The sequence below is a fragment of the Brienomyrus brachyistius genome, chromosome 5 (genome assembly GCF_023856365.1).
Source record: "Brienomyrus brachyistius isolate T26 chromosome 5, BBRACH_0.4, whole genome shotgun sequence".
Lineage (NCBI taxonomy): Eukaryota > Metazoa > Chordata > Actinopteri > Osteoglossiformes > Mormyridae > Brienomyrus > Brienomyrus brachyistius.
In genome coordinates this window covers 30,597,755-30,625,690 of record NC_064537.1, presented here as the reverse complement: position 1 = coordinate 30,625,690, position 27,936 = coordinate 30,597,755, and the positions used below count along the sequence as shown (strand labels likewise).

The 27,936-nt window shown below is 40.3% G+C and overlaps 3 protein-coding genes and 1 long non-coding RNA gene across 9 annotated transcripts; 2 read left to right on the top strand and 2 right to left on the bottom strand.

Annotated features, from left to right (window-relative positions):
- The first annotated feature begins 1,101 nt into the window (after window positions 1–1,101).
- Window positions 1,102–10,339, top strand: psme3 (proteasome activator subunit 3). Of its 2 annotated transcripts, none has more exons than XM_049015239.1 (11): window positions 1,102–1,149; window positions 2,667–2,699; window positions 2,790–2,852; window positions 3,280–3,384; window positions 3,956–4,010; window positions 5,300–5,418; window positions 5,797–5,865; window positions 7,506–7,573; window positions 7,677–7,731; window positions 7,838–7,924; window positions 8,140–10,339. In XM_049015239.1, exons 1-11 carry the CDS (start codon window positions 1,147–1,149, stop codon window positions 8,218–8,220), a joined length of 738 nt encoding a protein of 245 aa, XP_048871196.1. In that variant the 5' UTR covers window positions 1,102–1,146; the 3' UTR covers window positions 8,221–10,339. The 2 variants fall into 2 exon arrangements, with proteins under 2 accessions (XP_048871196.1, XP_048871195.1); XM_049015238.1 differs by lacking the exon at window positions 1,102–1,149 and adding an exon at window positions 1,419–1,598.
- Window positions 10,340–11,510: 1,171 nt separating this feature from the next.
- LOC125742850 (uncharacterized) lies at window positions 11,511–16,194 on the bottom strand. Its single transcript, XR_007398212.1, has 2 exons — window positions 16,088–16,194; window positions 11,511–15,658 (listed from the first exon to the last, which is right to left on the bottom strand). It is a non-coding gene; the product is annotated as an uncharacterized LOC125742850 (long non-coding RNA).
- LOC125742819 (membrane primary amine oxidase-like) lies at window positions 12,976–18,860 on the top strand. The gene is made up of 4 exons (XM_049015197.1): window positions 12,976–14,527; window positions 15,353–15,638; window positions 16,046–16,178; window positions 16,882–18,860. Exons 1-4 carry the CDS (start codon window positions 12,976–12,978, stop codon window positions 17,164–17,166), a joined length of 2,256 nt encoding a protein of 751 aa, XP_048871154.1. The 3' UTR covers window positions 17,167–18,860.
- Window positions 18,861–21,524: 2,664 nt separating this feature from the next.
- On the bottom strand, window positions 21,525–27,272 carry LOC125742838 (glucose-6-phosphatase catalytic subunit 1-like). 5 transcript variants are annotated; one of them, XM_049015232.1, is made up of 7 exons: window positions 27,098–27,272; window positions 26,058–26,858; window positions 25,288–25,521; window positions 24,480–24,589; window positions 24,153–24,258; window positions 22,825–22,940; window positions 21,525–22,567 (listed from the first exon to the last, which is right to left on the bottom strand). In XM_049015232.1, exons 3-7 carry the CDS (start codon window positions 25,503–25,505, stop codon window positions 22,062–22,064), a joined length of 1,056 nt encoding a protein of 351 aa, XP_048871189.1. In that variant the 5' UTR covers window positions 25,506–25,521; window positions 26,058–26,858; window positions 27,098–27,272; the 3' UTR covers window positions 21,525–22,061. The 5 variants fall into 5 exon arrangements, with proteins under 5 accessions (XP_048871189.1, XP_048871190.1, XP_048871191.1 ...); XM_049015233.1 differs by having other exon boundaries at window positions 26,058–26,253; XM_049015234.1 differs by having other exon boundaries at window positions 26,058–26,248.
- Between the last annotated feature and the right edge of the window lie 664 nt (window positions 27,273–27,936).

The following is a 27,936-nucleotide window of genomic DNA, read 5'->3' as shown; positions in this document are numbered from 1 at the left end:
TAAATTATAAATCAAATAAATGTATATATTATAAATATTGATTTATATAAATAAAAGAATTTTCCCCTGGGATAAAGTTTATTTAATGTAATCTAAATATTGGGTAGTCTAGGATCTCTATAACACTATATAGAATAAATACACAGTTTTAATTATACAATATAGGACAGGTGTGCAATTAAAATTGTAGGCCTACATGATTGATATCGTATAATGCAGAATAGGTCTCTACAGTATTGCAAACACAACATACCTCAAACATGCAATAAGTTGCACACGGAGTGCAGAATAATTGCACTGTAAATGTAAACATAAACTTTGACAGTGTAAATGAAATACCACTTAAATATCACCGTACAACAGGATATAGAGCACATCAGTAATCATAAAAGGAGGACTGGCACAGCAATTGTTGTGCCAACAACATTTGGGAACAATCTGTTCTTAAACCATGAAAACATTGAAGAGGATGTGAGTAATCTAAAATGTCTACCAGAGGGAAACAGCTGAAGTCACATGCAGCGTGTGATGAGTCTGCCATGATTAAATTTCTGCATGTTCTGGTACATTGGGTGTACAGAACTTAAATTGTGTGAAACGCAGTACAAGATTTCATAAAGGCCTTACTCATGTTAAGGTATTCGTGCTACCAAACCGTACAGAAATCACCCTATTTACCTTGACAGACTACCATCTGCATGACAGCACATGGCAGTGTTTATGCACGTATCCATTAATGTATTGGTTATCTGAAGTGTGTTCATAAGGTAACAAATTCATTAGTATACAAGTGGAATGTACAAAAGGTACACGTAAAATCATAAACGACCAATAATCTGAAATAAATACCGAAACAGCAATAACTAATTACTGAAGAAATATCGCAAAAAGAGGCTAGGTACATTTTGAAGCCAAAAACAATAAAAAAAAAAATTCAATCCAATACATGTACACTAAAGCAAAATAACAAAGGCATGAAAAAACACCACCACGTGCAGAAGCTGAAACTCGAGCAGGCGTCATCCATGTTTTGAAGAATGACAGGAAGCCGGGGACCGGAAACAGTCACAGGAATGGAAAACAAGGACTGGATCACAAGTGGGACTAGAATATACTGGCTAAAGGGAAGGCAAGGTTGCTTTAAAAATGGTCCGTTAATCTTTATTAATAAAGTATTATGTCTAAACATATATGTTCAAAAAACAAACATCTTATTTGTTTATTTTTAAGCACCAATCACGAACACTGTTAGAGAAACAGTTATATATGGACTTTTTAAATTGCGAAACAAATAAGGATAAATAAAATAAGGATAGAGCTGCGACTAATTCACTGTGATTGTCATCTTATTTCGTTAACGGCAAAAACAGGACAGGGACCTTTTCGGAAAGCGCGACTTGGACCGTTTCCTGTTTTGTCGCACGATTTGTATGTAATTTCCGCTTTCACCTACCAGTACCTTGTGGCTTAATACAGGTGGTAAATAGAAGCCACACGCTAAGGCTTTTCTGTGTAGAACAGTACATCGGCTCTGTTTCAATTTGCATCAGAATAGAATGTCTTCACTTCTCAAAGTGGACAATGAAATTAAAACCAAGGTAGGGCTACGGGGGTAGAGAGATATTCAACAAATATGTGAACGACACGTGAAAAGGAAAGATTGAGACACCAAGTCAAGGCCGGTGTGTCACGCTAGCTAGCTAACAGCTTTGCTTTCCCGCCCGGCAAAAAGCGGTACCGGTCTTTGGCAATTTAAGTATGGGTTGTCTGCCTGTATTTATACGAATGTTTAGCTTAGTATAGTGAAGGAACTGGGTGTTTATCTTCACCAGTGAGGTTTTACTTATCTCAGAAATTGACTCGTTAGCTGGCCGGCTGATCATTTTTTAAATTATTATTACCTTTTTTGATTTATGGCTTTAACCTGGAATAAAGGGAAGGATTCTAAATAGTTTATGTGCTTATCTGCATGGATTAGCACAGTTAAAATCACGAAAGCCACCTATGAAATTGTTCTGCTAACACGTGTCGCATTTTCGACTGCTCGTGGCTGCAGTTGATTTGAATTCCCCGTGTCACAAGCTAGAAATGTGACCCAAGGTTACTGCAACTGAATGGACTTCATTCTCTCGCTGTTATTCGTTTACAAATACGCGGCCTCCGTTAACGTTAGCCTGCTGTGACAGCACTAAGCTTGAGAAGTTTCTGCTTGCTGGGTCGTCAGTGGTAGTTTAGTATGGATCGAAGGCCCGATATGGGGTGCTGTATCGCCCATCTTTGCGTCTGGTGGGACACAATCGCGCATTAACGTTGTGTGATACCCGATAAATACGGACATGCGATTGGCATTTATTCTGGTGTCTAAATAGAGTAGCATGAAAGATTATAGTGTAATATAATATGCCGGTGTAGCCTTGGTATGCTCGCCAGTGCCCACTAACCCTAACCTCCACATTAGCTGTCCGCATCTGTGCATAATAAGCCGACGACTGCTACGCTTCTTATGGCCTCAGTTGCCTAAATATATTTTCCCGCTACTCTGTCGTCTTTATCGATTTTGTATCAGTTGCTGAACTGTTAGTTTTGGGTTCCACATGAATGGCGGCTATAACGTGATTAGTCAGTACTTAGATGTGGATTTAAACCTTTTTTTTGTTCTCATTCAGGTTGATGCTTTCAGAGAACGAATCACCGGTGAAGTGAGTATTTTCATGGCCATTAATAAAAATGTCAATCATTATTTTGTCGTGCCTTCAACGCATTCGCTGAGTTTCGTTCGTATTTTTTAGGCAGAAGACTTAGTCGCAAATTTTTTCCCAAAGAAGCTGTTAGAACTAGACCATTTTCTCAAGGTAAGCTGCTCTTTATTTTCTTTGGCGAAAATGTTAACCGTCGGTTCTGGCTGTTCTGAATGTTTAGAACAGGCAGTGTAATTTTTTTTCCTTTGTTGAATAACCATTCATGTGATTTGTCCAAAAATTGTTTAAGTACAAATTTAAGGACTGTAGATTGTAAATTTCTGGTTAAGCGATGTATATTTAGGGTGTAATCTGCTCAGAAATGCAGCTGCTTAGCTTCTAATTTCAATAATTAAGTGACTGGGCTGTTTGGAAAGAGAAACCTTAGTATGCACTTTTGATAAGCATTAGGTCCCCTATTGCCTAACTTGATTAAGTATATGAGTTTCAAGAAGAGAGATGACCTATGGAAGCAAAGATCTTACTGCTGCAGTTCCTACCAAGTTTACTTGAGGTGTTGGGTTTGCTGGGATTCCTGCAGGACCCAATCCTAAATATACAGGAGCTAAAGGAGATACATTCGGAGATCAACCTGACGGTGCCTGATCCCATTCTTCTCACCAACAGTCACGATGGGCTTGAGGTGGTAAGTGTCCTATCGTCAACCAGAGGTGGCTCCCTGGGGTGTCAGCAATTCTTTCAGTAAATAAGTACTTGCTGATTAGTTTGTGTTACTTGATGCTGTCCAAGTGCCTGTTTATATTCTGTAGTGTAGTTTGATGATCTGTCAAGTTGGGCATTAGCCAATACTGAGGCTTGTGTTTATGGCTAAATAAACTGAAAACACATCTTGAACCCGTAGCATGGTATTGATCACTTACCCTTCCTGAGTGAAATGATTTAGTCTTAGTCTTGATGTGTAGTCTTAGTTGTACAAGCATAAAGGATAGACCAATATTTAATCGCTTTCTAAGTACCAGTACCCACACTGCCTCTAATGGAGTCCCATATCCAAACAGGTTTCTTAGCCTATTTTTAGTAGAGTACAATGTGAAAAATGAAGTGTATTCTGCTTTTTATATGTGCCTTACCAAGCCCAAGGCCTTGTTTTGCTCCTTGCATCAGTTGTATTTTAGTTTCACAAACAGGCTTGTTCACCTAATAATCAGGCATTTCTGCAGTGACGCCCAAAACAAATCTTCTGGTCTCTTTTACAGCCAAATGCCAAAAAGAGGCGAATGGAAGATGAAACAGGGGACGACAACTGCCAAGGTACGTTTCTGAACCGCCCCATAACCTTTTACTTATGTAGTTCTATTATTAAATGGTATAACTGGTTACATGATGTTTCCACAGAAGTGTTGAATTTATGTGTCACATTCTGTGATTAATACTAAAGTTGTCATTCAAGTTTCTGGACAGGTGGGTGTCTTTTATTAAAGAGTACCATGTTGTATAAAAGTTTCACCAGGCATTATTAGTTTACATCATGCCTCTGACGGTCACCATGGTCCTACTGAGCATGTTCAGAGCAGCCACAGAGTAGCCTGTGGTTGACAGACATTTTGTGGTATGTGGCTGTATTGTTCCTAGGGATGGGGCCGATCCATATTTTTTTCAGTTCTTATTCCGATACTCAACTGCCGATACGATACAGATTCCGCCACAAGAACTCTTTTTACTTTAATATTTTAATATTGTAAGAATATATAATGTATAATTATCAATGCTTTATGTATTAATATTTTTTAAATTAGGAAATACAAATGGAAAAAATGTATCCCAAAAAAAATTGTAGACTACTAGAAACATACATAACATACTGTTCCACCTTGTTTGTACATCTTGTTTAAAGCGTTTGAGGCATTTACAGTTCTGTTTGAGTATCTTCCAAGAAGGCATACGCAAGTGGCGAAATGTCCCACTATGATTCTCCCACTGGCCACAGCGTCACTTCATTGCGATAGCAGCCGCCTCGTGTATCTCAAGCTGCAGCGAGCGCGCAAAACAGCCCAAGTGACTCCCAAGTCATCCATTGCTTTTTTTTCATGTTATTCGCATTTTCTCACACAATTGCGTGCGCTTTGTTTAGTGAGATTCTCCACTAAACACTGCTTCCACCTCTCAAAACTTTGTTTTTTCAAAGACTGCAAATCTACTAAATGAGTAAGCATTGCTCTTGGATCGGTCACATATGACCAATATCCGAATCTAATGGGTATGGGTCCGTGCTAATACGATCTGGATTTGGTTTGGATGCTGTATTTGGTGTCCTAAGAGTTATTTATGTTCAGTGACGGCTGATGTGTGTCCCATGACTCTTCAGGCCAGTTTGTGGTCCTGACGTTTCAGCTGCTGGGATATGTATGTACATGCAGCATCTCACTCTTTTGGATGTCCACTTAAACTGGACTGACTGAAAGAGAACGGCAATTTCTCACATTTATTAGATTTTGAGGAGTTGTCCCCCTCGTATGTTTTTACTTTACTTTTTATATATTTGACCCTCGATATGCACTTATCTCAGGCAGCCCCTTCAATATAAATTTTCTCTTTGATAGTGACTGGAACCAAGGTGTTTGTGATGCCGGGTGGAATGATGAAGAGCAACAATAAGTTGGTTGACCTTATTGAAAAGGTTAAGCCAGAGATCCGGACGCTGATAGAAAAGTGTAACACCGTAAGTCTGCATGCGCCAGTCTAGTATAACCTAATAGAGATTGTGGTTTCAGTTCTGTAGTTGTCCTGCAGTTGGTCATTCTTTTGTACCTGTTATTTTGGCACTGCAGTGGAGTTTTGGAAATGCATTAGTAAGCATCCAATTCAAATTGTTTGTATCTATTCATACAAATCTATCCTAAAACTGCATCTTATTGGTTAATGGGGTCTGATGATGACATTTTTTTTGTCAGATATAATGGTCATGTATGTGCTCAGTTAGTGTTATTCAGTTTTTCCAACTGTCTAAATTTTCCTTTAATTCCTATGAAAAGCTATTACTGTATCTCACCTAAAGACTTGATGCCTGTGGTGTTTCTGAAATGTTTTTTTCTCCTAGGTGAAAATGTGGGTTCAGCTGTTAATCCCGAGGATAGAAGATGGAAACAATTTTGGAGTTTCAATCCAGGTGACATTTATGTGTCCTTTTACTTTTATTCAAAAAGTTGGACAGCCGTACATTTCAGTCCATAAACGTAGCGAGTTTTCTGTTTGCCGGGTGATTTACTGAATGGCATAACGTGTCCTTATTACTCAAACACTAGGATTTAGACCTTTTATTTAATATCTTGATTGAGTATGCCTTATTGTGTCCAGTGTTGGAATGCTATGAGAAATGTGGGTTTTCGACCCACCTACTCTATATGAGGGCTTTGTTGTCAGTTTGAGAGTCACATTAGCTTCCACGTCATTACATAGCTTTTACGAAGTGATCGGTAGTTTTAATTTCACTGATTGTAGCTATTTGTGAGGCAGTTCGCTAGTAAACTCTCAAGAGCTTCCTACTCTAATCATTGGTACAGAAGCAGTGTCTTCTTTATGTTGTCCTTAAACGCTAAGTTCTCTATGGAATTTCTGCAAAATTAATTGAACTTATAGTTAATGTGGTTTCACATTGGGAGATCAAGGGCCATTACGCACAACCATTTTCCCAAGCAGCCACAAAGTCTTCTGTGACTGATAACCAAGGATATTTTAAAGTAATTCTAGAACGCAAATTAAATGAGCTTTCCTTACTAATTATACCTATTGGCTGTGGATGTTAGCTGTTAAGGACACTGTAGAGGAATCCTCTTTCCTTGCTTGTAAGTCATGCATATCCATTTGTTCTTTCCCCTGAGCTTTTATCTATTTCTCATGATTATAATCACATGTAAATACAAGATTTAAATTATGTCCAGTGCTACTTACCGTGTTTCCGCGAAAATAAGACCTACCCCGAAAATATGCCCTAGCATGATTTTTCAGGAGGCTAGTAATATAAGCCCTACTGCGAAAATAAGTCCCAGTTACTATCCCATGGATTGTACGGTAACTAGACAAGATGCAATTATATGTAGATAGGAAATAATATTTTGACCCCCCGACAAGATGAGTGCAAAAAGAAGGGAAATTCTGATTCTAAAGGAAATCGAGTTGCAAGATATTCAGGATGGAATATGGAGCTTGGAGATTTACGATGATGTTCCAGAAGAAGATGACATGATTATATTTGAATAAATGTGTACACAGTAGATTTTTGTTCATTAATGAATGTACCGTTAGATTGTTTACAAGGAAAGGTTGGAAGATGACATGATGTCTGTATTTGAATAAATGTGGATTTTTGTTAATACCGATAAAAGTACTGTAGTTTGTTGTACATGGGAAAATAAGACACCCCTGAAAATAACCCCTAACGCGTCTTTTGGAGCAAAAATTAATATAAGACCGTGTCTTATTTTCAGGGAAACACGGTAGTTAAGCTAAAGTTCATGTTGGCTCAAGAAAATTGACATTGGTGAAGGAAAGCAAAGTTAAATGTCTGTTAAGATGTCCTTAAGATGTTTTGGGGTTTGTGTTTGGTTCCCTCCTTCCTCACCAGGACGTGGTCCTTGTAGAAGAAGTGCTTTCTGTTGGTGTTTTCCTATAGTGCCTTTTATAAGGGAGGTGGGAGACCGGGGCGTCCGCTGCAGTGCTAACGAGCCACGACACAGCATGTCTGGTACCATTGAGCTTTCCATTTGTGGCAGTGGGGTCAAAAGTAACCCGTTTTTCTGCCGTCTGTAGGAGGAAACTGTAGCAGAGCTCAGGACCGTTGAAGGAGAAGCTGCTTCTTATCTGGACCAGATCTCAAGGTACGACTTTCAAGTCTCTCTTTAAATAACTAATGTGAGTTATTGGCGGGTAGTTTTTACGCTGCTGCTCTCTTACTGCTGTGTTTTTCATATTTGCTCCAAGGTACTACATAACAAGAGCAAAGCTTGTTTCCAAAATTGCTAAATACCCTCATGTTGTAAGTATCAATCTATGCTCTATGTGGGGGGGGGCAGTTTCCACAGTTGAAAGTTCCCTGAATTTACAGCTTCTGGTGCTACTTTTTGCTTCTTGTCCTGCTACAGGAAGACTATCGACGCACGGTAACAGAAATTGACGAAAAGGAGTATATCAGTCTCAAGATCATTGTCTCAGAGTTGAGAAATCAATACGTGAGTCAAATTGTCCCTCATGAAATGCAGTTAAGCCGTGTCATGTTTTTAAAATCTGGGACTTCTCAAGGAGATCCTTTGAAATGAACAAATGTTTCATCCATGGCTTGATGTTTGGTTATGGCGCAGTGCAGCACTGCTTAGATACATACAGTAGTAAACACATGGTAAGATGCTACGGTAAATCACAGGTCTCCACCCTTTTTCTCTCGCAGGTAACATTACATGACATGATTTTGAAGAACATCGAGAAGATCAAGAGGCCACGCAGCAGCAATGCTGATGCACTGTATTAACACCCCAGCCTCTCAGAACCCCCCCAGTCCCACATCACCTATCGCACCCGTCACCATCTATAGTGCTGCCGACACAGTTGGAGTCTCGGTTCCGGTTCTGATGGAGTGGACTGTTGCAACTGGATCAAGACGGCCCTTCAAGTGTTGCAAAGCATGAACTCATCGCATGATTCTTTTAGGTTTATGAAAAATGACCCCTTTTTAAACCTCGTGAAAAATGGGCAGCAAAACTTTCAGTGGTCATAGAACATGCTGCAAGCCCAGGGGGAGTCAGGGTTCAGAGTGCATCCATGAAACGTCTCCAAATTTTGCTTTTAATTTGTGATATTTATCCTTTCTCAATACACAATTAAATCTAGATGCTGGATTTCCCGATACAGTCAAGGCTTGAATTACCTTGAATAGCTCTTAAATTACAGAAGTCTGAGACTTTCAGTACAATTTCACTGCATTGCCAGGCTGCTGTAATTGACCACTGTTTATGTTCACCTGTCTTTGGACTACAAATCATCAAGTAAATATTTTGTTTGTTTTTTTCTTTTTTTAAATGTAAGACAATGAATTTGACCTGTTTTGTCTGTTGTTGATGTGCATTTTTGTTCATATCTCTCAAAGTAGACCTCTTTCCTGAAAAGCATCCTTTGAATTGAATGTATGAACATTTTAATTTTGCTTACTCAGAAAAGTGTATGTGCAGAAGGAACAGTTTGCATGGTTGATGTATTAGAATGAATTGACAACCAGTTGGTTTTGAACACGTGTCTCCTTTGCTCTTTTCCCTGACAGCATCCATTCCTTTCAAGAGCTGTTTAAATGGCTCTTGAAAGCATTTGTTTTAAAGGTGTTATTTTACATAATAAAACCTTGAAATGTTACTTAATATTTTATCTTCACATGCTTAAGTTCCCATATTGTACTAAAATGTTGGAGAGTCATTTCTACTGGTTAAAATATCTGAGCTGGAATTATTGCCAGGATCTTACCAAGTAGTTCTGTGATTGAGTGGTCACATCAGTATTCCCTCTTTCTGTCCCTATAACGATGATTTTTTTAAAAATTACTCTTCACACACACTCGGATCATTGCCTGTTTTACAGGAAATATTGAGAAAATAATTTGAGATAAACATAATTTAATCCACTTGTATGCTTGTGCTGCGACAGAGACTCGTATACATTTTTTTTTTATTTTTTTACCAAGCTTGTATAACTTTTCCTGACATTTCAAGAATGAACTGACTCAATCAATTTGAGAATCAATCAGATTTGAGCTGTATTGTGTGTTTTTCCTCTATACTTTTTTTGTATTTCGTTGAGCCTGGATGGCTCCAGGACTGTAGATCTCATCTTGTAATCGGTGTATGATGTCCCCCAAAGGAAAGTGTATTTTATGTATATATTTTTAAATCACACTACTGCTTACTAATTGTATAAAGTTACTGCCAGTATGTGGGTTTCTCTTCAACTCACAAACTTTAAACTGTGTCTTAACCCAAGACCTGAATTTGTAGTTTTAGACCAGAGAGGGGTGAAGGCCTCTGCTGGTCCTTGGATCTTCTGTTTGATTCACACTGCAGCAGACAGTTCAGTTTCCATTGATTACTCATTTTGCAAAGCTGGTCATGGTTTTCCTCAGCTACTTAGGTTTTAAAAATATAATAATTACCCAGGGGTAGCTGAGGTTTGATGTATGGATAAGCTATATGCTTACTGTCAATTAACTTAATTGGACCAACCAAGAAATTCCACATCAAAGCATCTTATCCATTCTGGTCAGGAATGACCGACCCTCTTCCTGAATGGTATCTGCACACACTTCATGGCTACCATCAACATCATTTTGCGAAGGATGGCCTTTGGAAGTGTTGGGCCAGTATTGCCTATTACTATTGTGGTCAATGAACAACAGAATATTAGAAAGCAAAACAATGTGGAAGAGTAACTGTCTGTTGCTTCTTAGTACAAAATGTTGATATTGATGGGCAGAGGTGGATCGTGTACAGCTACTTGCATCTTGGAACAGTTATGTGTCTATAAAATGTTGTGTATGCACCTCCCAGCTATTGAAATGGTGAACTTGGCAGAATGTCATGAAAATAAATCAATGTATTAATAATGTCTTCCTTTGTAGCTCCTTAATTGCACACCCATATTTACACGTATTCCATTTGTTAAATTTGTTAGTAATACCATTTGCTCTGTCAGAAGTGAAGTATTAAGTAATTCCAATTTTAAAACTATATCAATTCAGCTGAGAAAGTAACATTCAACAACGTAAACAGGAATTATAATGAAATGCCATTTTGTTGGTGGTAAAACTGCTTGATCAGCTGTGATCTACAGCTTTCAAATTTCTTTTCTTACCTCGTTTTACTTAGTGGGACACCTGGCAGTGTTTGCTTGCCACAATCTTTTCCAGGTCTGGTTTGTTGTGGCCATTCTAAGCAACTCATTCACATGTGTATCTGTTAGGGATGTGCATCAGTTTATTTGATACACATCTCTATGCAGTGGCACCAATCCAATACATTAAAGATACATATGAAACAACTATTGCGATAATATATGATTCATCCCTATTGCAATGCAGTGCGATTTGACACCATACAATTCGATGCATGGCCAGACACACTTGCGGAGAACTGGCCACTGACAACACTGGAGAACAGGACATGAGAGAGTGCAATTGAGAAACTGTTTAGAGAGGGGGAATCAATCTACATAGTAAGTTACTGGTCAGAAATTGCCACATTTCTAAATAGCAAAGGCACATGGGGTCTACTAATAATGGAATATCTAAATAACCCTGGCTGTGTGCTGCTTCCCACTCAATAACTCCAGTGAGTTTTGGTTTGTTAGTTATGTGACACGGCACAGTGAGGGAGGTACTGACCCAGGTGTAGCCCTGCAGCAGTAACCGCGGGGCAATCTGACTTCAGGAGATCTGACCTAGAGGAGAGAGCAGTATGATGGCAGAGATGGGAGATAGTGAATACAGTCTGGAGGCAGGGTCACCAGCCCTCAGGTATCTGGCGTGACACTCACGCTTTCAGACTCTCAAGCTCACGCAAGAAATCTTATGGCATATCTATATTATGTAACTATAAACCTAAAATGAGCTACATCAAAAGCATCGGGCAACTTGAAAACCCTGCAGACTATTTGCAAGGTAATAAAACTCATACAGTTGAAACATACGGAAGTTTTTTATACACTGTATAAAAAACCTTTTTTTTCTTACAGTGTGATATAATCAGACAAACTTTTCCTACAGAATACAGAAATATTCAATTCAATTCAAATAACTTTATTTGTCCCCGAGGGGCAATTAAAGGCACACAGGGCAGTTGAACAAGGACAGGACACAATGAGATAAATTGCAACAGTATTTGAAAGATGCTGTGCAAAATTGCAGTCTATCAGGTAGATAAGAACTGATAAATACTGTATGTAAAGGGAGGGATTGTTAGTGGGGTCAAGTGCCGAATGACTGACGGGATCCAGTGCAGGGAGGCTGGGGGAAGAGAAGTCTGTGAATTGAGGAGTTGAACGGCCCTGAGAACAAAGGTCGCTCTCTTGTCTTGCAGCCGGGACAGCGGAGCCGTCGTCCTGAGGGCAGCCACTCAGACTCAGAACAGAGCATGGGGAGGGGATGCAGAATCCTGTTGTCAGAGTTTGCTGCTCACTCAGGGATGAGAGTGCTATGACTGGGATTCCGATGATCTTAGAGCAGACTTTCACTGTGTTGTGCAGGTGGGTCCTGTGCTGCAGGCTGGTGAAGTGATACCAGCAGGCGATGGAGAAACAGAGGATACTATCACTTTTTTAATTTTTGCAAATTCATCGGTATGTGGCTCGCCGCCCCGGCTTTACTGCCTCCGCATAAGCAATAGAGCATGGCCTGTGGTTTTAATTAGTTTGTGCCAAGTCTTTATAGTTGAATGTGTCATTTTTTTAGAAAATGTTCTAGCCTTGACTTTTTTTTCGTATGTTTCCAGCAACTATCCTGCTTGTAAAAAAAAAAAAAATCCTGGTTCTTGTAGTACATGCAGCTGTGCCTGACTGCAACATCTTAAAGTCATTAAGTGCTTTGGGGAAACTCGAAGATTTCCCGGCAGACGAAGACCCATTAACAATATGGTGGTCACATGAACAGGAACGAAATTCAATCATTCGGACCTGTATGCGTGTGTGGGACAGAAAAGGGAAAGAGAACTGCTAACCTTATTTATATATTATGTAATATAAATAAAAGGCATATATAAATAATAATAATATATTATGGTTAGAAAATATTTTCTTGTGTATCAGGGCTTAATGTTTTCCGCCCCATAATAAATTTTATTTAGCTAGATTCTGGGATGAAATGTCTGCTAATTTATACAATTTCTTACATATAAATAATAGTCGGCCATCGCCTAGGCCTAACAGAGCTGCGGAGTTTGCTTTGCTTGGAAAACTGTATTTGCGTGCATTTCCCATGAGGGCTGAATAACAGTAAGTAAAGAATTACTCATTATTAATCCATATTCGGGGCAGTGTCTGAAATTCCTTTTACGCATTTTACGTTAATTGTGATGTTTTCTAAATTTTACACATGCTTACCATACATATTACTTTTACTAGCAAAAGTAAAGTGGGGGTGGCCTAGGGGGTGGGTGCGGTTTTTTTTTTGGCTGGAGTTATGCTGGATTTAATTTATCAGACCCTTACTGCATTCTTACCCCTCTCGGAGGAAGGATACCACCTTTAAACAATGAATTCATACGTGAAATACACACTTATTTTTATAGCACTTGTTTCTATAATTATTAATGTAATCTTCATATGCTTTAGCCTACAAAAAACGCCAAAATGCATTTCAAAATCTGCAAAACACATGGAGCACAACGACCACAGTCTGGTTTTTGCGGATTTGTCTGCTGTGGAATACAAACAGGTCAGAGATTATATGTGGAAACAGGCTGATTTAAACATTTCCAAGAAGGCAACTGCATCTCCGTCCGAAAACTTCATTTTTCTGATAGATCTCTGCCTTCCAAAGAAATCGGATGTGCTTCGTTATTTGGATATGAACGAAAAGAAGCCTGTTAGGGAAGCCTCAGTAGTGGTTTTGTATGGCTCTCTTGGAAAGATTGAGGAGTATGTCGTGGGTCCCCTACCGCAGCCGACATACCATAAGACTGTAACTTTGCAAAAATACAAAACTCGACCACCGATAACCGCAAGACCTGTTACGACCGGGGAATATATGCAACTCTTTGAATTCATTGCTAAAAAGGTATTTATAAATCTAATTAAACTGCTCATAGAAAGTTTTAATGTGTCGCAGGAAAATATTTTGCGTCCATTTGAGGGCCTGCCCAGAGGCGTGAAATCTGGCGACAGGCGGACCTGGATCGCATTCTTCCGAGATTATAGTGGCATGTACATACACCCCGTCGGATTTGAGGTCCTGATTAATCACAGCAACACAAACTGTGAGTATTGGACTGTAGATAAGCTGATGTACAACGGGCAGTATTTTGATACCGTGGAAGAACTTAAAAACAAGTATGAAGCAGGAAACATTATTAAAATAGTTTATACTCCTATAGGAAATTATGCGTCATTGAAACCTAGAGTGAAACCTGTAGAAATAAGCCCTCAGCAATATTATCCCCAAGGTCAACGCTTTAGTATACATAAAAATCAGGTTTTGTACCTAAACTGGAGTTTTGCGTTTGGTCTCAGCTCCCTCACTGGCATGCGAGTGTTTGATGTGCGCTTTAAGGGTGAAAGAATTGCCTACGAGATCAGTGTTCAAGAGGCCATGTCAGTGTACGGCTCCATCACCCCTGGGATGATGCTGACAAAATTCCTGGACTCCAGCGTTGGGATCGGTCGTTTTGCGCATGAACTGGTCCGCGGCATTGATTGTCCATACACCGCCACCTATGTAGACACTTACCGTTACCTCGATTTCAATGCTGCCCAAAGGTTTCGAAACTCCATCTGCATTTTCGAGCATGACACCGGCCGCCCCCTCAGGAGGCACTTTTCCGATTTTTTCCATTCCGGTTATGGTGGCATGCCAAACACTGCATTGGTTTTGAGGACTATCACATCCATAGGCAACTATGATTACCTGTGGGACTTCATTTTCTACCAGAGTGGATCTATTGAAGCTAAAGTACACGCAACTGGCTATATATCTTCATCTTACAAAGTAAAAGGTAATCTGCAGTTTGGCCACCAGGTGGCAGACCACACCATTGGCAATATTCACACTCACTTCGTGAACTTTAAAGTTGACCTGGATGTCTTGGGTAAGATATTTATTTATTTAAAAGATAGACATTTACTTTTAGCGATTTAATTATTTATTATTTGAAACCATTATTTCTTTAATGGTTTAAAGAGGTTTAAATCTAACACATGAGTATAGGAAAGATGTGGCGGTGCTTGCTTTGGTCATCATAAAGTATGAAATGGTTGCAGGTATTTAAATTAGAAAAGCAATTACTGAACTGTTGCTCAATCGTAGTACTTTGATTTATAGTGTGAAACATTTTTACACATCATACATACAGTACTGTGCAAAAGTCTTAGGCAGGCAAAGAAAATAATGTTCAGATTGTCCTCGTGTTGCTGTAAAATTATGATATTATGCCTGTCAAAGTGTGTCAGCTTAGCCATTTCAGAACCTCTGCTAAAATCAACCTAGTATTTGCAGCGACCGTACAGTGCAGCCATGTATTTTTGACTTGGCCACTAGCACACCTCATACAGCTAGTCAATCTCTCACTGACTTTTTAAACCAATATATTTAATTATTTAATTGAGCTGTTGGTAAAACTGAACAAAATCATGGAGCGGCTGAGGTACCCCTGATGAGAAGTTTGGGAACTGAAGCGGTGTTCAGGCCTTCCAACTAGATATCAGTAACTTTTTAGAAAACAGAAGAAATTACTAGTTTTTATCGCGTTACTCTTAATTTGCACATGTTCTAATGTTAAATTGTGTTTTTTGTTCTAAGTACACTTGCTACCCAGATAAACAGCTTTAAACATCTTTGCACAGTACTGTATATATATGTAGTTATTAATGTTGGAAGAGCTGCATATTTCATAGCATATTGTATGTTGTTTAAGGGGAAAAGAACATTTTTCAGACAAAAGATATGGAATTTAAGGAAGTGGAGATACCGTGGGTCACTGGGAAAAAAGCAAAAATCCCCCATCTTGTGGAGAAGCAAATAAACACAGAGAAGGAGGCTGCCATGCGCCATGACGTAAAAACACCACGCTACTTACATATCGCGAGCAACCGCACCAACCGCTGGGGCCACCATCGATCCTACAGGCTGCAGGTGTACAGCTTCACCGGAGACCACTTACCACAAACTGAGCCGGAGGAGAAGTCCATGTCCTGGGCCAGGTGAGCATGGTGAAGTAACCCTGTATGAACCCAAATGTCGCATGACGTTAGTTCTGGAAGAAAACTATTGATGTCGCTCCATTGGACACAACGGCCTAATTCATCTAATAAATGATTGTCTAACCAGTCTGATGCTTGCGACGTGAAGCACAGTTGGGAAACTTTTGGATGGGGGCCCATGAAGATGCGGATTTGCAATCGTTGCTTTCTCTCCATAAGAGAAGTTCTTGTACACCAATAATGGAATAATATACTTTTGTGGTATTTGTTTGAAAATGATCATTGGCTTTTAACAGCAGACATGTTACAATATGAATCAATATAAATATAAATGCATACAATAAAAATACTATGTGCCATATAAAGTTTCGTCATGGCCTGTGTGAAAACGTGTATTCTGTCTTTAGGTACAAAGTGGCTATTACGAAGTACAAAGATGAGGAGCTCACCAGCAGCAGCCTGTACAGCCAAAATGATATGTGGTCCCCAGCTGTGGACTTCAGCAAATTCATTGACGATAACGAGAACATTGTCCAGCAGGTCAGACGTCGTGACTCTTATGGAATGACTTTATTCATTTTTAAGCTACTTATTGGATTGTAGGGGTGGCATGGTGGTGCAGTGGTTAGCACTGTTGCCTCACACCTCTGAGACCCGGGTTCGAGTCTCCGCCTGGGTCACATGTGTGTGGAGTTTGCATGTTCTCCCCATGTCGTCGTGGGGTTTCCTCCGGGTACTCCAGTTTCCCCCCACAGTCCAAAAACATGCTGAGGCTAATTGGAGTCACTAAATTGCCCATAGGTGTGCATGTGTGAGTGAATGGTGTGTGAGTGTGCCCTGCGATGGGCTGGCCCCCCATCCTGGGTTGTTCCCTGCCTCGTGCCCATTGCTTCCGGGATAGGCTCCGGACCCCCGCGACCCAATAGGTTAAGCGGTTTGGAAAATGAATGGATGGATGGATGGATGATTGGACTGTTCTGGGGGCAGGTTAATTCTGGGATTCTATACACACTGTAAGCAGGGCTGTAGGTGGTGCTTATTGTAGGTGGTGCTATGTCCAGTGATTATTTCGGTTCATTTCATATGGTTCCATAATACAGTAGTTATGTTTATTGCTTAGTTACATTGCTTAGTTGATGCTGGCACTCAAAGTGACATTAATTTAATTGACCATCTCGTTCCCTAACTAGTGCTTGTAATTACGTAAGAATGAGTGGTGGTTTGATTTTATTTTGTTTTCCAGGACCTGGTTGCCTGGGTCACCACTGGCTTTCTCCATATACCTCACGCAGAGGATATACCCAACACTGTAACCGTTGGCAATGGAGGCGGAGTCATTTTAAGACCCCATAACTACTTTGATGAAGATCCATCTGTCAATTCTCCAGACGCAGTGTACATCACCCCAAAAGCGGAGCAGAGCTGCGAGACTAACAGGATGGCCTGCTTTGATCAAGGAACATGTAGCCCAACTGTACCTCCTTTTACATATAACGGCTTTGATGGGTCCTTGATCTCTGAGGAATGAAGTCCTGTTGAAGGCTGATACAGTAGGTTCCGCCCAGAAGTAAAAAAAAAAAAAAAAAACTAATTTGCAGCTTATTACCCACACAGGCTGCAGAGAGAAAATTTTGCTATTGCATTTTTTTCATTGGTACATTTTGTTTTCTTAACATTTTATAAAAAAATTACTTAGCCTTATTACTTATTACTAATACAAAATACACTATTTTCTACATAAACACAATTTTTTGACAAAGTGATTTTATTGATTTAAAATTTTGAGAAAATTTTTTAACATGTAGCCTGTTAGCGCGTGGGGCATTTCGTATTATAACGAATGAATAATTACTTCGCAAATACACTTTTATGTGGAAATTAATTTTGAGTTTGACAGGTGCCCGCATACACCGACTGTTTTGACCCTTCATGAAGACTCCAGATAGCAGATCATTTTAGATTCAGTTAGACGTGCTGCCTTCCGACACACCTCTGGTCAGTTGTTAGAGTGGAGCACCAGCTTTCTGGTTAGATATAATGAAGTTTTAGCTGTGTTGCTGATCGGCTGCTTAAGGTTGAATGCAAGGATATAAAAAGGAAGATACAAGGATGTACTCAACTGAGATGTTTGTAATTATCCCCATGGTGCTTCCGCAAACCGTATGAACACACTGTCTCCATCAGTATTTTCTTAAAGATCAAGGAATGGATTCTGGAAATGCATCATTCATAATTTCTTTGCAAATGTTATATAATCTGTGTAAGATTTGTGCAGGGCAGGTTAGCAAAGAGAATCATGGGAAAGGGGTGAAAGAGTATGGACTTTGAGTTGTATGGGGAGGGGGGGTTACAGAAGCACTGAAGAGAACAACAACAGGGAAAAAACAGCTGTTTCAGCATCAGCAGGAAGTGAAGAGAAAACAATACAGGAATCAGGCTACAGAACAGGCAAGGGGGTGGGATCAGGCATCACAGTCTGGGTGAAAACATTTAAGGTTACATTTATATTGTTTAGCAAAGCGACATAAGAGTGAGGTAAAAGCACAAACATATGTGCTGTCAGGGGGGCGACTTAGAATAAGGGGCAGTAGGGTGAGCTTACCATGAATGCCCATTTACAAGTGTAATCAGGATTGGAGAAGGAGCCCAACAAAACAAGAACCTAATAAGACTACTACTCAATCACCAGAAAGTGCAGCATTAAAAAGTCATTTCTATATGTTGGTAATAAGACACTAGGGGAGTGAACAAGCATGTGCATCTTCATCTCCTTTAGGTTTTACTCAAGTATATGATATCAGCACCACAGCCCACATCTGCATATAGATTTTATTGAAACTCTTGTTGTTCTGGGTAACCTGAACTGGATCTGTAAACATCTCTCTCTCTATTTGACTATCCCTGCCGGCCCCTGGAGGATGGGCTTCCCCTTTGAGTCTGGTCCCTCTCAAGGTTTCTTCCTTCTAGGGAGTTTTTCCTTGCCACTGTCGCCTATGGCTTACTCACTGGGGGCTTTGGGTGAGGATACTGTAAAGCGCTTTGAGACAATGTAATGTTGTGATAATGCGCTATTTAAAAATAAATTTGTTGTTGTTGTATTAAGTTTCGCAACCACTGATAAATTACAAAAAAACACGAGTACTGCCTGTTAGTTGCTTCAGATAAATGTAATTGCTAAGCAACTACAACAATTAAGCCAATGTAATAAACAACCCAATGTTACACTGGAGGTTGATTGCATTTTTCATGGAATGCTGTATGATATTGCTATTGTTCACAGTATAGTGAATATTCACATTTTTTCCAAGAGGGAGAAAATTACAATGGACGATACAGTTGAGAACTGTATTATTAAAGTGAAAAAACCTGGACAAATCTTAAATACAGAGAAGTTCAGAATTGACAGTTATAACAATGTGTCTGTAGAATTTTAAACAATTACTCCCTTTATTTTCTGTCCCTGTGGTGCTGCTTTGGGAAGGATTGCTACTTAAATCTCTTAGTGTACTGTTTCAATATCGGGGCAAAAAGTATTCTTTAGTGATATTGCCTTGCCAACCTTCCCTGTCTGTGACTATGACACTGACACTAATGTGTAGTTAAGATAGAATCCGAAAAAAACAGGAACCTAGAGAGAAAAAGCAAAACAAGCAGATTAATATGTAACACTTGCTTTTCGTCATCAAGTCAATAGCAGCCTTGATGGTTTCTGGGAACAAAAAAAAACTGAAACCAGGAAAACATCAGGAAAGGAAAAAAATGCTGGTTCTCATCCAGGAAAAAAAACTGATTTATGCCTGAAAAAATAAATCCATCCATCCATCCATTTTCCAAACCGCTTATCCTATTGGGTCGCGGGTGAAAAAATAAATATCTTATATATTTACAGGAAGAAACAGCCAGTGAATTTCTCTACTGCCCTCATTATACATCGACAACATATACATTTGTGTTATCAAAATCACCATCATTTGTATCATTAAAATATATTTCAGATGTATGCTACTGGGATCCGCACTGAGATCGATTCATGCAATCTGCGTATGCACATTGTCCGATTTCCTTATCACACATATGTGACCCGTCGCCACGAAATGAGTCTTAAGTCGCACTGGTAGAACTGCACCCATAAGACTTATTTCGTGGTGATGGGTCACATATAATCAAGCACTTTAAAAAAATTCAACATTGAGGGTGTGGTAACATCTCAAGTGCAAGGGATCATGATACAAAAGCAACCTATGAATCAGCTTTCTTAGAAGAGGCAGCACATGACATTTGGGAGCAGTATTTTAGCCACTCCTCTCCATTGTTATGGCGCAAGCCCTGAATACGTCGCTATAGAAAAGAGGCTAATTAAATGAATATAAAAGGAAACGCTATGGATTGCTGCGGTAGCAACCATCAAAACAAGTAACACATCAGGTTGTCTGGCTTACGACTGACACCAAGCTCTTTCACTTTATGAGTCTCCAACAGTACTGAACTAAAATGTTCACGATTTATTATTAAATGACAGTTTCGTAGACCTAAAATGCTGGGATTTGAGAGAGCCCAGCTTCTGGATGACCAAACACACGTCACATTTTATTGATCCCCGGAAGAAATTCCTGAATAAAAACATGTCTAACCCAGATGGGACCCGAGCCCCTCAACTGCAGAGGTTAATGTCTTAACCTCAAAGCCATAAAGTCCCTTTTGAGGTTAGCTGGCTTCTCAACCAGCCACATTACCTGTTACCCATACAATATGTAAGATGTCATCCTTTCACTACTCTGTCCCAGACAGAACAGAACCCCAGTTATAGCTAATTTAACGTATTTTAAGAGCAACTTTGCGTTCTGGGTTGCAGGCTAACACTGTAGCCTCAGTGTTCATCGTATCGATCTCTCCCTCCAGCTGTGAGTATGCAACATTTGCATGAGGTTTCTTCAGGTACTGAGATGTCCTCCTACTCTCCAAATACATTGTATATGTGAACTGGTCTAAATCATTCACAGTGTGTCACTGTGTGCATTAGTGTGCTTCCTGTCTCATGCCTTGAATTTCCCAAGATAAGTGGGTTGTAAATGAATGAAAGAGTAGTTTTCCTTCGCTGCTTATAATACAATTCAGCTAAAGTGTTTATTGCAATGATATTGCAGACTCCTTGATAACTCCCCCAGTACCGCTATTAATGCAAGGTTCAGCGATAAAGAGCAATGCCGCTGTGATTCTGTTTGCCTTAGCATTGTCTTGCTTTTATGTGCTTATGTAAGTCACTTGCTGGATCAGGCTCAGCCTCTGGCTTCGCTGTAACAGCACCATGGTTTCCCTGATCAGCACCACTTGGTTTGCACGTCCGTACATTTCAGTGCTTTTAAGGTTCCTCTACATAGTCAAGTTTTAGATGTGGACACAACGGAGGTGCCGCTGTGTGGAATTTGATGGGTTACTTGGAGTCATGTGACCCAGGGCACACAGTCGCCCTCCCTCACATCCAAGTACGGAACATACAGTCTATGCCCTCAGCTCAGAGGTCAGCAGAATAACTTTTGCCCGAGGCTGTCAGGGAACAAATCATGCACTTCACGTGAACAGATTACTGTCGAACTAGAGAGAGAGAGAAGAGGACAACAAAGGTTCCACTTCTGTCGTTTGTGGCAGACTTGCAACATCAAGTTGATGGACATGGCTTCAAAGAGGGTGTATACACATAGCCCACCAAAATCAAGCTGCCTCTAGTTAGTTACCTCCTTTTCAACACAGGGCCAGCATATCCAAAGCATAACATAATTCATCGTGTGACTATTACAAGCCGTTGTAACTGGACCAGCAAATCATGTTTAACCAGTATTTCATGACACAGCCATGTTTGAGTCCAAAGCATTACCAGGTTATGACGTATTATTTATAAAGAGTCCAGATTTATTCAATTTCAATTAAAAGTTAATCCAAAAAGAACATTCTGACCTCTCAACCGTTCAAGAGTAAATAAAAATTTAAAGTCAATTTTATTTTTCTGAATGTTGTAGTTATGAGGGACATGTTAAACAGGTACAGTGAGATCACAATCACGCACGATGGGGTATGTACAAGGTTCAAAACCCTGGAGGGCATGTTATTGGGGAGATGTGCTACCCACATGCAAACAAACTGAATTCACTGTTTTAAATACCATGACCTCAATTCTAACTTCCCCAGTAAGTTCTGAAACATTCAGCAGGAGCATCTATAAGTTTAACTGAGTACTTGGAAGTATAGCTAACGGCAGTCACACTGCAACCATCACTGACCTCTTGGAGTTTTGGTCTGGGCAGTCTTGAAAAAAAGAACCCAAGTGTAAAGACTACCTAACTGTCAGTGACAGCAGACTGAGATTTTTATCCTCGGAAGCTAGCCAACATAATCCACCAGAGGACTGACATATTCGGTTCCTCATTGTCATAAGTTCCTCTGAACATTTTTGCTTAGGAAGAGGACTGAGAGGCAGCCTGGCACCAGGGCAGCAGTGATGAAGGGTGCGGCTGCACTCTTACAGAAGGACAACAGGTAGAACAAAAAATTACTCTTAGAAGGGAGGTTAACTGTATCCAGCAGCTGCAAAAGCAGCAGTGAGGATATGATACAGCCCAGCCTGAAGGAGGCGCTCCTGCTCTTCTTGTTCTCTGTGTAGAGAGGAGAGTGCAGGCCCAAACCGAGGCCAAACAAGGTGCCCATGTTGCGGAGGAGGCTGGCGAAAGGCGTCGTGTCCATGTGGACCCATTCGGGCCGGATGCACCACCTCTTTGCTTTATCCAGAGTCCAGAGCAGGTCGACACCGAGTGCCTTCAGCAGCACATAGAAACCCAGGGCGAAGGTAAGCAGAAAGAGGGTGACGTACAGGTACTTCTTCAGACTGGCGCTGTAGATCCACTGCACTCGGTTGAACACCTCAGCCACAATCATACCTGCCAATGAAAGACGAAAAGCCTCATTGTTTCTCAGTTGTTCAGGGATTCATTGGAAAAAAAAACATCTAAGCAAAGGTATCACATGAGTATATTTGCCATTTGTGATGTAACCAGTTTCGTAGTATCGTCCTGTTTGACATGGTTTCACGCATAGGGTTAAACGTTTTCATAACTTGTGGTTGGTAAAAGAAGGTAACTGAGGGAGCTGAAGTGTATGTGGGTCCTGGAAGGACACTTCATTGGCACTGACTGACCTGCAATGACCCCAGTGATGACCTGATGTGGGAAGTGGGCGGCCACATACACCCGGGACATGCACACAAGGAGGACGAGTATGCCCAGCACCATCCAGAGCCCCAGGCGTATGACCCTGGGGGGGGTTAATTACAACACCTGCGTTACCTTATGTACCTAGTAGAGCTGGGAAATTTAATACGTTAATGCACTGCCAATATTAACGTTATTACACCTCATTATTTCTTTGATGGCATTAACACATGCAGTATTTTCATATCCAAATGTGAGAATAGTATGAGCAAACATTTTAAATAGACACCTATAATATTCCTTCCAGTTGTAACCGACACAAGCGTTTAGGTCGTGACACGGAATCCCCGAATTCAGGGCTAAAATCACGGGAAGCTAGCTAACGTTATCTGTTTTATTTAATTTTTAAAAACTGCCAGACAGAGGCATATATAGGATAAAAATATCGTAATTTGCAGGATTTGTTTTATTTTATTGAAGCCTTATGCCTCAAAATCGTGAGATATTTCATGTTATTAAGTGCACTTTCAGTGGTTGTTGGAAGTTTCTGTTTTTAGAGTTATTTGCTAAATAGGTTTTAGATTTATAGATGGAGTGATCATGCAATTGGAATTAAATAGTGTGTCAATTCACCTGTTGAGTACCTGAGATTACAGGTATATGTGGTTAAATGCCATTAATCAACAAGGTGTGCATTTAAAAGAAATCCTCTAGCATTCCTACTTGTAATACAATGTGCTTTCTTGTCTTGTCATCTGTGCATCTAGAACGTTTGAAAACCTTGAAATTCAACTTGTATTTGCCTGTAAGTAGTATTTTTGTTGGAAATTAATAATCTGTACATCACAACTTCAAGCTTGTAGAAAAAAATTCTCACAAACACAATTTTATCAATTTACATGATCAGATGTATATTTCTGTTTCAGTTAAAGTTTTTGGTTAGTTTAGTTATTTTTGTTTTCACCATGGTAGTATTTGCCCTACATTTGATGAAATACTTCTGTTTATTACAGAAATAAATGGTAATATAACAACACTACCCCAGAGGCAAAATCGACAGTTTGAACAATAAATTCTATAATTTGAGTTTGTCTTCAAATTATTTTAAAAAAAAAGAGAACATTGTTATGTTATGAGTTTGTGTGAACTACCCATCTCCCCTTTGTCTTAATTCTACATTAATTTAGGGATTTGACGCGTAAATATTTATGATGTTTTAGGCGCGATTAACGGCAAATAATCATAAATCATAATATTATTTATTTTTAAAGCTGATTCACAGCCCCAGTGCGTAGCTTCCATCGTCTTGACTCACCAGCTGAAAAGAGCAGAGTGTTTTCTCTCTGTATTTGCTGCAAAGACAGCTGTCACCATGACATGCCACACTCCTGCCAAGCCCATGGCGTGACCAGATGGGCTTCCTGTGGAAACCGGCAACCTCTGCTTAAACAGATCCTGGTATTTAAAACTGGCAGTGCAACCATCCTTACCTACGCATAACTGTAATATCAAAAGATATGCTTTAAACTCTCAAGTCCCAGATTCCTCAGGAAAACTAAAAGTGCAGAAGCAAAGGTTGGAACAATCAGTCTGTTGGAGTAGCTGTCAAAGCCGGAACCACTAAGAGTGGCTGCTGAAATACCTGGCCCAGTTTCACAGGTGATGGGGAATTGCTGCAAGACAGGAGGTGGTGCAGAACCATAGAACTGGGTCTCATGGACCCACCAGTATGGTCTCTCCCCAAAGAGAACCCTGTTGCGGACAAAAAGACTGCAATTTAATCTGGGTTCTGTGAAAATACAGGTAGAGAAAAGGTACCAGCCATGAAATGTGCACACGTTCTGGATGCCATCCAAATATATGCAGTACAATATGCAGATATAACAACAAAATGAACATTGTACACAGCACAGCATATAACCAGATTCAAAGTGTTTTCTTAAATTTCAGTACAACACTAGTTTCATTTGAGAAAATTATTCAATGAATTGTCATAGTTTGCTGAGTGTCATTGGTGATTTATAATCATATTTATTTTACTTCAAAATAAATATGATAAATTTGTTTATATCAGCTTCTATGATGACATTTACATCCATTTCCGTGGTTACTTTCAGTGCATGGTCTAGGTTCTGGTTTTGTCTAGAGCCTAACCTGAGAAGTACTGGACAGTCTCTCTGCACCAGGGAGGACATGCAGGTTTCATGCACAAACCAAGCTGTGGGACTCAAACCCACAAACCTGGACACATGATACTGCCAGAGCTACTCACTGAGTCACCGTACCACCCTACATCTTTACTAACTGATCATGCATTTATTTTAATGTGTGATTCCAGCACGTACATACAAAAATCTATACAATGAAATGTAAATAACAAATCCCAAATCCAAAAGCACTGCAAGCACTGAAAACACTGGAAAGAAATGCCTCTGGCTCACTGCCCTTACCATTTGAAGACCAGGTTAAGCCAGTCCCCGACCACAGCTACCCATATTAGATTGATGCCCACTTTCTGACGTAAGTGGAACCAAACGGGAAAGAAGATAAAGATGGGTGTGTGCAGGTCTGCCAGGGAGGAGGCCAGGCGGAACACGCTTTCATAATTTCGGTAGTTTGTTTGGAGGTAGAGGGCCAGGTCCACCCCTATGCTGTGCAGAAGGTCCATGATCTTGATGGTGCTCCTGGAATACAGTCCAGAGGTGGAGACAGGGCTTGAAACTGGGGGTCTGGAGTTGGACTAGGCTGTGTGCCTGTCTGCATGCCCAGCTTTGCTCTCCGTTCTCTCACTTGTGGACTTTATACAAGGACGACGCATTTGTTTGTTTGCTACAGACTCTCAGACAGCCCAGCTCTGCTGACCTATATAAATGTGACCTAACGGTAGGTGACCAAGATGTTATCCACTACCGTGCTTGACTTCACCACTGAGGGACTTTTACCCCAGGAATCAATTTATGTTGAGAATAGGACCCCCCCCCTCCCATCCCTTTGTTTCAACAGGTAAGCTAGGAACTGAAGACAGAGAAATGTTTAAATTTAGATGGGCAATTTATATGTTAAAATTAAACCACGATTAAAATACTCCTTTATAATTTCTCAGGAGGAAATAAATCCCAGGCCCAGTACTGGCTAGCACCCAATTCCCAAAACCAAAGAAGCAAGTTAAATAAGTTAAACCTAAACTAACAGATGAAAACTGATTACGGAGATGGCTTACCTTCACTGTTATAGGAGGACCAGTTCACTGGTTATTAGGTTCACTTACTGACACACACACACAGACAGACAGACAGACACTTCAGACGCGTGATCACAATGAATGGTGAGTCATACTATATCACTACAAAATGATCACCACACACAGTGTGAAGGAGGGGAGCCGTGAGCCCTGAAGAAAGCGTCTGCCATCTGCTCTAGGGAGTATGGAAAAGACAAGGTAATGGTTATGGCACAAGCAGCCTGAAAACCAAAAGAATCCAAAAATGACTCAAATAAGTTCAAGACTACAGGAATACAGGTGCGGCCAACACTATGCCGACTGCCCATCTAATAATAAATACAAAAAGCAAGGCACAGAAACCATTACAAATGAAAAATAAAAAGCCAGGCAAATTCCCAGCTGTACCCCTGAAGCCTGGTGCCGCCCTGTAGCTACGTCAAAGGTGGATTATTCCTCCCTGCACTGGCCTGGCAAAAGCTTAAACATGCGTAACAAGTTAATTTTACAAATCGGCAAAGCAACAGTGGTAGATTTATGTCATGTAAATCATGTCAATGTATTAATTCGGGCCCAGCTCCAGCTTTGTGAACTAGGGGGTGGGGGCACAGGATTAAGGTGAAGGGGTGGTTGGACACACTGTCGCGTGCAGCTCATTAGTATTTCAGACATGCCGCAGGTGGTCGCCTCTGCCCCCCCTCAGAAAGCACAGAAATCACATTCTACATGAGCTCATTATAGTGACTCAAACTCAGTATAATCACCTTAAGTCCAAGCCGCTAGGATATTTCTCCCATGTCACTGAAAGGATATCGAAAATCGCTAAATACCAATTCGCGGAAACTTGGAGAGCCATGCGATTGGCCCCAGGGTGCACTGAGCATATGATTGGAAGAGCCAGGCCTGCCCTGACCTCCAGCCCCCCCACCGTGTAGCCAGGCCCATGAATGGGTACTATGTTAGAAGAAAATGCGAAGCTAGCGCACAAATATGGTTAGACTCAAAACAAGCAAAAAGTTAGCAGGTTAGTCCATTTTTACCTCTGGGTACATTCCACGCAAGAAACAACTATATTACACCTCTTCAACTTGTTGCAGCACAGACCTAATTTAAAACCCAGTCATTAAATGTGGATCTACAGCATAAGGAGCTCGATCATTACACCCAGTGGCGAAGAGCTTGCGGTGCTACCGTTAGCACGGGGTGTATTAAAGGTACACAGCTAATTACCCATTAGCCACCGGGCAGCTATCTGAGGGCGTGACTGAGAAAGGTAGGATTACGGCGGCTGGCAAGTAAAAACACAATTATAGCAGTGACATAACGTTTTGCGTAGGTTGTTTTTGCATGATTAAGGGTAAACTGCCAGTCCACCTTAAGGGCTACTGCACAACAGAGCAACCAGCCCAAAAGTAGGAAGTAGCTTTTTTGCTGGAGAGTTAATGTAATTAGCACCTGGAAAGACACCGGCCTCAGAGACATTATAGATTTGCTCTTAGTTTGGCATGTTGACAATAAAAATACACAAGACGACTTGTGAAAGGAGCTCTCTTTTGATCTCGTCACAGGAATCTCTTCATAATGAAACTAAATAATGAATTAAAAAGTAAACCAAGCTTATATTTTTTTCTGTGCTTGTTCCTCTTTGTTTTGTTAATTAGCATCCATGAAAAGCCCACGATGATGGGAAATGCCTTTGTTATGCATTTGTTATTATAAAGCTTGAGTTTTTAAAAAGATGCTTACTTATTATAACAGGAGGTTGGATCTGAGCACAAATACATGCACACACACACACACACACACAGACACACACACAGACACACACACAGACACACACACAAACACACACACAGACACACACACAAACACACACACA

Coding starts and splice junctions, on each gene's coding strand:
- psme3 (XM_049015238.1), top strand. CDS start 1,557: ATGTCTTCACTTCTCAAAGTGGACAATGAAATTAAAACCAAG. Junction 2,853..3,279: donor AACTAGACCATTTTCTCAAG/GTAAGCTGCTCT, acceptor GGATTCCTGCAG/GACCCAATCCTAAATATACA. Junction 5,419..5,796: donor TGATAGAAAAGTGTAACACC/GTAAGTCTGCAT, acceptor TTTTTCTCCTAG/GTGAAAATGTGGGTTCAGCT.
- LOC125742819 (XM_049015197.1), top strand. CDS start 12,976: ATGAATTCATACGTGAAATACACACTTATTTTTATAGCACTTGTTTCT. Junction 15,639..16,045: donor AAGTCCATGTCCTGGGCCAG/GTGAGCATGGTG, acceptor TTCTGTCTTTAG/GTACAAAGTGGCTATTACGA. Junction 16,179..16,881: donor ACGAGAACATTGTCCAGCAG/GTCAGACGTCGT, acceptor TTTGTTTTCCAG/GACCTGGTTGCCTGGGTCAC.
- LOC125742838 (XM_049015231.1), bottom strand. CDS start 25,505: ATGGACCTTCTGCACAGCATAGGGGTGGACCTGGCCCTCTACCTCCAA. Junction 24,590..25,287: donor CTTAACCTGGTCTTCAAATG/GTAAGGGCAGTG, acceptor TGTCCGCAACAG/GGTTCTCTTTGGGGAGAGAC. Junction 22,941..24,152: donor CACTCTGCTCTTTTCAGCTG/GTGAGTCAAGAC, acceptor AACCCCCCCCAG/GGTCATACGCCTGGGGCTCT.